This window comes from Mandrillus leucophaeus, unplaced genomic scaffold (genome assembly GCF_000951045.1).
Source record: "Mandrillus leucophaeus isolate KB7577 unplaced genomic scaffold, Mleu.le_1.0 Scaffold178, whole genome shotgun sequence".
Classification (NCBI taxonomy): domain Eukaryota; kingdom Metazoa; phylum Chordata; class Mammalia; order Primates; family Cercopithecidae; genus Mandrillus; species Mandrillus leucophaeus.
The window spans coordinates 2,858,317-2,869,793 of NW_012101787.1; the positions used below are offsets into that span (position 1 = coordinate 2,858,317).

General features: G+C 42.8%; 1 protein-coding gene across 2 annotated transcripts in view; it reads left to right on the top strand.

Moving 5' to 3' along the window:
- Positions 1 to 7,812, top strand: part of KIAA1462 (KIAA1462 ortholog) — a 116,443-nt gene extending 108,631 nt beyond the window's left edge. For both annotated transcript variants that reach the window (XM_011977327.1, XM_011977328.1), the window contains exon 5: positions 2,727 to 7,812. In XM_011977327.1, coding sequence (XP_011832717.1) covers positions 2,727 to 2,761 — 35 coding nt within the window. In that variant the 3' untranslated portion in view covers positions 2,762 to 7,812. The remainder of the gene's footprint in view (positions 1 to 2,726) is intronic.
- The last annotated feature ends 3,665 nt before the right edge of the window (positions 7,813 to 11,477 follow it).

The window sequence follows — 11,477 nt, forward strand, 5'->3', positions numbered from 1 at the left end:
ACGTCTGTCTCAGCCAGGTTGTATCAGTCATCACAGTCGTGATACCTGTCGTATGGCACGTCTGTCTCAGCCAGGTTGTATCAGTCATCACAGTCATGAGACCTGTCGTATCGCACGTCTGTCTCAGCCAGGTTGTAAAGGAGTGAGGAGGATGTGTAAGACGCTTTGCTGCTGGAGAAATTGGAATGTCTATGGCCTTTTTAATGCACGTTGTCCAGATGGATTTCAGAAAAGATTGTTTTTCGTTTTTCTCTTTTTTTTTTTTTTTTGAGACTGAGTCTCACTCTGTTGCCCAAGCTGGAGTGCAGTGGTGCGATCTCAGCTCACTGCCACCTCCACCTCCCAGGTTCAAGTGATTCTCGTGCCTCAGCCTCCCGAATAGCTGGAACTACAGGCATGTACCACCACACCTGGCTAATTTTTGTACATTTAGTATTTTAGTAGAGATGGGGTTTCGCCATGTCGGCCAGGCTGGGCTCCAACACGACCTCAGGTGATTCACCTGTTGCAGCCTCCCAAGGTGTTGGGATTACAGGCGTGAGCCACCTCGTTTGGCCAAAAGATTGTTTTTCTAACTTTTCAGATACTTCCAGATTTCCTTTTTTTTTTTTTTTAAGTGAAACACCTTTTTTGACCATGCTGAGCCTTGCTGTTTTTTTTTCCTTTTTCTTTTTTCCCCAGCTTTATTGAGGCATGATTGACAAAAATTGCATATATTTAAGGTATAGAACACGGTGTCTTGATTCATCTATAGATTGTGAAATGAGTACCCCAGTCAAGGCAGTTAACATAGTCATCTCCTCTCATAGTTACCAGTTTTTCAAGTGTGTTGAGAACATTGGAGATGTACTCTGTTAGCAAATTCCAAGTGTACATGATGGCATTAGTAACTAAAGTCACCACCCTATGCACTCAGTCTCCAGTACTTACTCATCTTATCGCTTAGGGTTTGTAGCCTTTGGCCAGTATTTCCCCTTTTCCTTTACCCCAGCCCCTGGGCAACCACCCTTCTAATCTCTGTTACTGTGATTTCAGCTTTTTTTAAAAAAAAAAAAAAAAAAAAAAGATTCCACATATAGGTGAGATCATTCAGTATTTGTCTTTCTGTGTCTGGCTTTTTTGACTTACCATAATGGCCTTAAGTTTCATCCATGTTGTTGTAAAATGGCAGGATTTGCCTATCTTTTAGGGCTGAATAATATCCCATTGTGTGTGTATATACAATTTCTTTTTCTTTTCTTCTTCTTTTTTTTTTTGAAACGGAGTTTCGCTCTTGTTGGCCAGGCTGGAGTGCAATGGCACGATCTCAGCTCACAGCAACCTCTGCCTCCTGGATTCAAGCGATTCTCCTGCCTCAGCCTCCCGAGTAGCTGGGATTACAGGCATGCGCCACCATGCCCGGCTAATTTTTTGTATTTTTAGTAGAGATGGGGTTTCTGCATGTTGGTCAGGCTGGTCTCGAACTCCCAACCTCAGGTTATCTGCCTGTCTCAGCCTCCCAAAGTGCTGGGATTACAGGCGTGAGCCACCGTACCCAGCTATACAATTTCTTTATCCATACATCCAGTGATGAAAACCTCGACGATTAGGTAGTTTCCTATCTTGCCCATTGTAAATAATGCTGCAGTGAACTTGGCTATTGTAAATAATGCTGTAGTGCAGATATCTCTTCCATACTGATGTCCTTTCCTTTGGATACATACCCAGTCATGGGATTGCTGGATCATACGCTAGTTCTATTTTTAATTTTTTTTGAGGAACTTCCATAATGTTTCCATAATGGCTATACTCCTTCCAGATTGCTTAAACATTTTTTCTTTAAAAATTAAGAAGTCTTTGAGCTGCTATGGCAGGAAAATCTTACCACAGGAGGCGCATGCATGAGCCTTAGGTTTGTCTGGATTCCAGACAGACATCTGTGAATTGGAGGTTGTGGGACTTGGCAGCGCCCAGCAGCAGCAGTAGTGGCAGTTTAGGATGATTGCTCTTTTGTATGGTGTCCCGTTTTAGAAATCCAGGTCATCTGGGCACAGATTGGGATTTTTCCATTGCCGGCAGTAGAATGGATCAGTGTGAGGGCCCAGACTCGTACACACCTGTGTTAGAAGGCTCTGGAAGCCTTCCACTGACAGGTGAGCATCCAGCCCTGGGGCTGCCTACTGGTCAGTGGTGATGAGAGACAGAAAGCCTCTCTTTGCCAGCCAGGCATTCAGGATTTGAGGATCCTCACGCCTTCAAGCAACAGCGTTTGATCACAAAGATGCATATTCTAAAGCAAGTTTTCTTTTGAGCTATAATTTACCAAAAAAAAAAAAAAAAGAAGAAGAAGAAGAAGAAGAAGAAAGAAAGATAAGACTTCTACCTTAGTATCAGCCAGATAAGATGTCTACCTTAATATCAGCCAAACACATCACTGCCAGTTTGGAAACATTGCGTTTAAAGTGACGTATGTTCCACGGTGAACAGGAAGGAGCCGCCGAAGTATTAAGCAGTTCATATTTTCCCATCTGTGTTTGGGTAATGACTATGCACATTCCTTGAAAACAGGCCTTTTTGACAAATATTTTTTTACTCCTTAGTGAAAACATTATTGTTAAAATGTCCAAAAATTAACCTTTATACATTTGTAGCTTTTGTTCCCTAGACAAATTTGTGGTCTAAGGATTAAACAGAAAATAGAGCAGTTGAATATACCGCTGATTTTCTTTTCTTTTCTTTTTTTACAGATTCCTATGACCCTAGCAGAGTGGAGAGGGTGTGAGGAAATGCTGGCGGAGCTTGCATTCCGTTGCTAATTGAGTATTCTCAAGGAGCTGAGAGATTTAGTCTGTCAGCCCACTTCCCCATGTAGAAGCTGGAAGCTGCTGGGTTTTTAGCATCCTGATAACATTCTTTACCACTGCCACTAGGAAACTTGCCATCCTCTCAGAATTGCTTTGTGGCGATAAAGCGATCGTCCGTTGAAACCATCTGTTTTTATAGCATGAAGATTTAATGCCTATAATTAGGAAGGAGTTTTCACAGAAACGCTCCCTCATGACAGATTTGACCAAGCTGGTAAATAGTTGGTGTTGCTCTCGTTCTGGGTGAAGATTTCAACATGGAAGATCCAGCAAACGCTTTGGAAAGGCCTGTGAATGGTGTGCTCCCCTCTGTGTCTCCATGGCCTGCAGTACATGCTCTTGTGAAGGAGTTTGGGACACAGGCTGTTGCCTGGTGTTTCAGCACTTCCAGTTTAGGGGAAATGTGAATCAATAGGTATGATCCATTTCTAATCAATTTGACCTTCTGCTGCTGGAAGTAACTTTACTTATAAGTAACTTGCCAACAGAGAATAAAAGCAATATCTTCTAAGTTCCTGAAAAATTAAAACTTGTACTGTAATATACTAAGAGTATTATTTATCTGGCAGTGAAATATTTTGATCAGTTGCAAACATGCCATTGTCTGCTTTGCACTCAGTATTATCTATTTTTATTTTCTGTATGGGTATTTAGAAATTCTTTATATGAAAAATAATTGCTGGTTTAAAATAGACCATTTTAACAAAGTGACTATTTCTTTTTACGAAAATGCTATTTTTCTATGATGTAAACAATTGTTAGGCGGCAGATTTTTAAGGAAGTATTATTTTATTTAAGAGTCTGTATCCCTTTGTGTGAGAGGAACCCAAAGAGGGTTCACTTTTGCTTTAAAGCTCTGTCCCTTACGCATTGACAGCTCTGCTACTTTTATTTTATCTTAGAAAATGTCAATATAGACATATCACAGGGTTAATAAAATAAACTTTTCACAAAGATTTTTGTACAAATGTAGCTATCAGGTTATATTTGAAAATAACCCTCTCAAAACCAGCCAACATTGTTATGACAATTTTTGCTGCCATATCAACTAGAATTACCAAAAAACATAGTTTTATCTTTGTATGTGTGTGGGGATCTGCCCTGAAACCATACTTTTCTCCCCACCCTGCCATGCCACCCCTTTAAAGAAATAGTATTTTTATCTAGAATGATCTTGAATTAGTCTCTGCATATTTTTAGAAAGTGCTTGGGGACGTTATATATATGACATTACAAAAGTATTATGAGGCCTATGTATTCTACTGTGTTTAATACTGCATTAACCTGCACAAAGTTTATGCATTTTTTCCTTCTTTCTAAGTAAGGTATTCTTGATAGCTAACATTCCCTAAATCACTGCCTTTCCCTCCCTCCCTCCCTCCCTCCCTGCCTACCTTCCTTCCTTCCTTCCTCCCTCCCTCCCTCCCTCCCTCCCTTACTACCTCTTACCCTCCTTCCTTACCCCTGTCCTTCTTTTCCCTTTTATTTTTTTCCCCTTCTCTTTCATTTTATTTTCTTTTAGAGAAACCACCTTATCTATTTTTAGACATTTCAAATTCCTAAAATGTGAACCGTTGGGTGATCTGTCCTTTGGCCCTAAAACGGCTGGCCTGGCTCTCCCGGCCTGTTCTCATCTGCACCGTATGATTTTATTTCATAACAACTTTATGTATTTGGACTGTAACAAACAAAACAGAATCTAAGTCGCCCCGAAAAATCTTTCCAAATCTTTTCAAAACACTTACCTGCAGTCCAGAATTCAGCTCTTACGAGAAGTTAGAGTGCACTCCAGCTTTCACAGCAGCAGTATGCGGAGGAAACGAAAAGTTCCTCTTCCCAGGAGAAATTGAGTGGGGAAGAGTTCAGACACTGTTGTCGTTGGTGAATCATTCAAGTCACCTGGTAGTAGCAAATGAGGGCTGAGGCGCCTGGAGGTCTTTGTGGGGTCTTACTTCCCTCTTTAAATGCAAACATAAGAAGGTATATGTGTATATACATTTATGTATGTGCACATGTATACATGTACGTGTACGCATACATACCCATACGTGTATATGAACTCCGTTCTGACTTCCTCTGAAATTTTGTTGATACCATCTAAATACCTCTTTGAATCAAAATAACTGAATTTTAGTTCATTCCTCAAGAGAAAGAGAAGGATCCCCGAGGAAGAAAAACTGTTGTACCTTCTGTGATTCTCAAACCAAAATGCAATGCCCTTGTGTTTTGTTGTCTTCAATTGTTATATCTTTCTGAAACCATTCTGAATTAAGTTGAAATTATCAACATTTATACTTTAACTATTCTAAACTTAAGCCTACATGTAAATCTTTTTTGGGGGGAAGGTAACTTTAAACGTTTACCTTGAAAATTTGACCTTTAAACTTTCATATTCTAAGGTAAATAATAGCCTATAACCAACAACAGCTTTCCCAGAGGTCTTGAATTTAACACTAATTATTCAGTTGTTTCTATTTCTCATACATACATAACTTTGTTATTTTTTTGTGGCTGGAAGAAAAAGTTTCTATATTTTGTATTTGTCTTTGTTGTTCTCATGCACACAGTTAACTGTTGGTGTTTAATAATTTGGAGCTCATAAAATTAAAAGCTCCAATTACATGCGCAATGGATTAGTATTTCTTGATTTGCAAAAGAAGGGATAAATGATGGTAATTTAGCTCAAATTGCCTTTCTTTGAAGAAAATTTCTGAATGACTGAAAACCAAATATCTATATTATCACTTTCAACCTCATGTTTCTGCAGACTACAGAAAAACTCCTCACTGACAATGCACCCAGCCCCGATTGGGTTTTCAGGATTATGTCCATGTGCATAACTGCTTGGATTTCTTCTTTTAAAGTCCCTAAAACATGAATCTGTTCTTCGAGATCCTGGTTTCCTTAGCAGAGTTCCTTGCTGGTTTCATTCATGTGGAAATTCTAAGTAGAACTTTTGCTGCCCCATTTTACTGTTGGTGAAGGGCCATTGTTAATGGAAGTTTATGTTTTAAAACTCAAATGACTCTGAAACCAGACCCTGATAATTTTTTTTGCAGTAGCAAAATGACTTACTCTGACAGCATCTCGGTTTAGGGCTTCTGAAGAAAAAGGATGAAGCTGATCAGTTGAAACAACTACTTTCCCAACTCAGAGGCAGAAGGGGCTGATGGAAGATAACATTCACCTACCATTTCATCCTGTGACTCCCAAAGATCATGTTTGTGTGTTCTGGCTGAGTTTTTTTATTATTGTTTGTTTTAAATGATTAAATAATACACAGTTAAATGTCAGGATAGCATCTCTTGCAAAGGGACCAGTGCAGCAGAATTGTCTCTCTATCCGTATTTGAGCTTAGAGAAACATTTCCCATGTCGTAAGTTCTTAGAAGCAATTAGTTTAGCGTTTGGGAGCATTGTTCTACCAGACCCATTTGTGCAGGGGAGATGAAGCTTAAAAGATGGGATGTGGGGTGGGAGTGTGTTTCTTAAGCCAAAGCTGTTGCAGGCCTGGGGGATTTTTGCATTTTTTGTTTTGTTTTGTTTTTGACTGCAGATTCTGTACATCTGTCTGTGGGAGGAGAGTTGCTACTCAGGACAGGATTTAAGAGACACATTCCAGTGACCTTTAAGAATCTGCATGGTGGGAGGTCCTTCTCCAGGAGTGTGGGTTGGTCCACTCTGGGACCCACCACACTAAGAAGGGGGAGATGATAAAATAACATTAAAGGAAGAATGGCCTCCAGCCTGCAGGTTTTGTTGGAAAGAAATAAAAAGGGAGTCATTAAGACCATAAATTCAGATTGAGGCCTCTTGAAAAGGTTGATGTGGGCTAGCAACCTGCCCGTCGAAACAGTCCTTGGTTCATCAGCCGTGTGAGGAGGCAGCCAAGGCTCCTGCAGATTCCTGACTTTGACCTTGGAAAGGCTCTGTGATACTTGTGTGTACAAATACAGCAGAGGACCGGGAGGTCCTTGTTCTGTGGTCTCTGCTAAGTGACTGAAACTTATACCCAAAGGCAAGTCCAGATTGTCTGGCCGTTCATCCCCATGCCTTGAAGCAAGTGAGGAGGAACCTTTCCGTATGAAAGGCAGGCCCTGCTAGGGCTTACAACCAAGCCAAAGGACCGTCTCTTCTTTCTTCCACCTCCCTTCACCCCTGCCCTGCAGCAGAGCCGAGATGTGAGACATTCATTATCATGGAGCAAGGAGACAAAGGCAAGTTCAAGTTGAGAAGCATATGGCAGCAAACAGAAATGAAAACATTATGTCCCAGCCAGGGGGAAAAGCAGTCATTTCCAGATTATAAAAATCAATGAAGTACTCTCCACCTGGGTCAGCTGAAATTCGAGCCCTCACAGGCCTGTAAGAGAAGTTAAGCAGAAACATCTCGGGGGGACTTCTAAAATTTGGTGAAAACAAGGCCTTGCAACCCCAAAGAAACTTTTTTTTTCCCCCCTTGAAACAGGGTCTTGCTCTGTTGCCCAGCCTGGAGTGCAGTGATTCGGTCATGGCTCACTGCAGCCTCAAGCTCCTGGGCTCAAGCACTATCCCCACCTCAACCTCCTTAGTAGCTGGGACTACAGGTGTGCACCACCGTGCCCAGCTAACCACAGAAACTTTCATCTGTTTATTCTTTCTTTGGGCACCATTAATACCTAAGACAGGTAGAAAGGGTCCCAGAAAGACACAATCGGTAATGGCCGATTGCTGGCTGCAGTCCCCGCCCCCAGATCAGGCTGGTACAGGATGCCTTAAGGTGATGAGAGGTGAGGGTGCATGAAGAATAATGAGCACAGGGAAGAGAGAAACAGGACAAAGCAACAGATAAAATGCCGGCAAAGCACAGATGAATGTCTTCAAGAAGCTCTTGTATTTCTCTGCACAATGTAAATATCCTTGCTATTTCAGGATGGCGGCTGGCCTGCTCAGTAACATACATGTTCCAAATAAAGATTTTGCATGAAAGTACCTATGTCTGTTGTCTTTTACTGTGGGTGCAAGAGCTGCCCTAGAGGCTGCTTCCTAAAGGGCAGCAGCTCAGATGGTGTGGGTAATGCAGGGACAGGTAGCCCACAGGGTTCCAGCACCTTTGGTCTCCACTGGGATTCCCTGGGAGTTAAAGCTCCTGTTTACATCTCCCCCAAGGCTTGCTGACATTGTGGAACGAGGCCAAGAGTTAATTTGGGGACTGGGTGTGAATATTGACTCTCAGTAACCATGTGACCTTGTACATATCACATCCCTGGCTTCTGTGTCCTCCCCAGCCTCTCCTACCAAAAGAGCATCAGAATCCAATATACAGAGAACCTCCAGCACATTGTGGGTGTCGAGTGCATGGAAAATGAAGCTACAGCAGTGCCTTCTGGGGAAAATACTTGCCTGGCAGTGTTGTAGGTTTTACCCTCCAGGCTTCTGTCTTCTTGTAGGGCAGTTCTGGAAGGAAGGGAGACTCGGTGCAACATCATACTCTCCAATCGTTTCTATCGTCAGACCAATAAACCTCTAAGCTGTTGTTTCTGAGTTTTTAAAAACATGGTCCTTCTTTCCAGTGTAGGCTTCCTCTCTCTCCCGTAAGCTTTTGTAAGCTGTTTTCCTCATTTCTTCCTTGGCTCCACATGTGCAGAGCCCCAAAGCTTGAGGATCCCAGGGCCCTCTAGGTAGTCTGAAATTTCAGATCACATTGAGATGTGGGTTTTAAAGTAACGACTGTCCCCTAGTTGGTTGATAATTGAATCCACATATTAAAATATAACTGAAAAAATCCCTAGACCACATTAATGCTAGAAGATGAAACACACAACCCAGGAATTGGGGGACTCATCCTGGGCCTGGCTCTGCCATTAACTAGCTGTGACACTGACACCCTTTCCCTGGAACACTTCATCCTGTAAGTGGAGAGGAGGATTGAGCTAAATTAGCTGGTTTCTTCCAACTCTAAGCTTATATAACTATTTTCTGGCAAACCTGAAAGTCCATAGGGTCTTTTGTCCTGCCAGAAGGGTTCAAGAGTAAAACAATTGGAAAACTACGTCTGTACGTGACTGCGGACTGGGTCATGGCCAGGGTGGGAGTCCTGCCATTTCTCTCACCAGGGTGGTCCACTTCCCCCATTCCAGTAACTTATCATGCGTCTCCCCATCACCGTCGCTATGGCCCAGCCAAGGGACTGACAATATTGAATTCTCCCGACACATTTTTCTTACGTTAGGGCAGGGCACTGGGGTGTTTATAAACTGGGCAGTCAGCCCAAGGCATTAATCTGCAGTCACCCACATAGACTGCTTTTCTCACTATTTGGCTGCTGGGGTCCTTTTAAATGTACTTAGTTTTGGAGATATTTGTGTCTCACCAGCTAAATCGCCTTTCTGCTTCTACCCCACACACCAGTGTTTCCCCAAGTGGTCAGCTTGCAATTGACTGGCTGGAAAAGCTGCCAGTCCTACATTGCTCAGGGTTTTGGGGACCAAAACTCCATGGGAAACTGAGTGCTAACCCATATGAGCTCCAGGGGGCCTCTGGTTTGGTTTCTGCTGGAAAGCCCAGCTTTTCTTGGAGTTAGAGGAGATTTATTCTGGAGACCCTGGTCACTGTTTCTTCTCTTGACTTCCCCACTCTGTCCTGTACATTAACCGTGGTTAGTTGGTTGTTTTAATTTTTTTTTAATTTTAGAGATGGAATTTTGCCATCTTTCCCAGGCTATTCTCAAACTCCTGGGCTCAGGGGATCTGCCTGCCTCAGCCTCCCGAAGTGCTGAAATTGCAGGTGCAAGCCACCACACCAGGGCCAACCATGGAACCATAGGTATTTCTACCTAATCTAACTCCACTGGTGTGTGTGTATGTATATATATATATTTATATATATATATATATATATTTTTTTTTTTTGAGACAAACCTTTGCTCTGTCACAAAGGCTGTAGTGCCATGGTGCAATCTCAGCTCACTGCAACCTCCACCTCCTGGGTTCAAGTGATTCTCCTGCCTCAGCCTCCCAAGTAGCTGGGATTACAGGCATGCGCCACCACACCCAGCTGATTTTGTATTTTTAGTAGAAACAGGGTTTCACCATGTTGGTCAGGCTAGTCTCGAACTCCTGACCTCAAGTGGTCCATCTGCCTCAGCCTCCCAAACTGCTGGGATTAGAGGCATGACCACCACACCCAGCCCCACTGGTACATTTCTAAGATTATGATAACAGGGTCAGCTTGTGTGGAAATAAACCCAAATCTGCATTTACGGGTTGAGCACCCCTAATCCAATATGCTCTACAATCCAAAACTTTTTTTTTTTTTCCCCGAGACGGAGTCTTGCTCTGTCACCCAGGATGGAGTGCAGTGGTGCCATCTTGGCTCACTGCAAGCTCCACATCCCGGGTTCATGCCATTCTCCTGCCTCAGCCTCCCGAGTAGCTGGGACTACAGGCGCTTGCCACCTCGCCTGGCTAATTTTTTGTATATTTGGTAGAGACGGGGTTTCACCGCATTAGCCAGGATGGTCTCAGTCTCCTGACCTCGTGATCCGCCTGCCTCGGCCTCCCAAAGTACTGGGATTACAGGTGTGAGCCACCGCACCGGGCCAATCCCAAACTTTTTGAATGCCATGATGCCACAAGCGGAAAATTTCACACCTGACCACATGTGATGAGTACACAAAATTATTTAAGATGTTATATAAAGTTCCCTTTAGGCTACATGCCTAAGGTGTGTATGAAACATAAATGAATTTCGTGGTTTGGCCGGTCGCAGCGGCTCATGCCTGTAATCCTAGCACTTTGGGAGGCCAAGGTGGGCAGATCACTTGAGATCAGGAGTTTGATACCAGCCTGTCCAGCATGGTGAAACCCCCATCTCTACTAAAAATAGAACAATTAGCTGGGTGTGGTGGCGCACACCTGTAATTCCAGCTACTCAGGAGCCTGAGGCAGGAGAATTGCTTGAACATGGGAGGCGGAGGTTGCAGTGAGCTGAGATTACGCCACTGCACTCCAGCCTGCATGACAGAGTGAGACTCGTCTCAAAAAAAAAAAAAAAAAAAAAAAATTGTTCAGACTTACGTTCCATGATATCTCATTATGTATATGCAGATATCCCAAAGTCCAAAAAATTCTAAAATCCAAAACTCTTCTCTTCCCAAACATTTTGGATAAGGGATCCTCAATCTATACCTATAAAATGCACAACATGTTGGTTCCTTACTGTGGGCATCGCATATTATATGCATTAATTAATTTAACACACACCCTTTTGTGGGAGACAAAACAGGTACAGAGAGGCTGAATTACTGCCTGCAGCACACAGCTAGCAGCCAAGCAGGGATTCAGACCTACTCACATTAACCCCAACATCCATGCTGTTCCTTTTAGCTTGTTGCATCCTAGGAGGATGACAGAATGATCCTCTATTTAGTCATGAAATTCAAAGGTAATATTCTTACAATACGAAATACATTTGTTAGGATTGGGTTAAGCTGCCTATGCCAGAAAATTGAAAATAGCAGCGGTTTAAGTGAAGTGAAAGCTTATTTGTCTCACACTTCAAAGGAGCCCAGAGATAGGCAGTCCAGGGCCAGCACAGAAGCTCCTTGGCAATCAGGGATCTGGGCTCCTTGTATCTTTCTTTTCCAGCATCCTTGC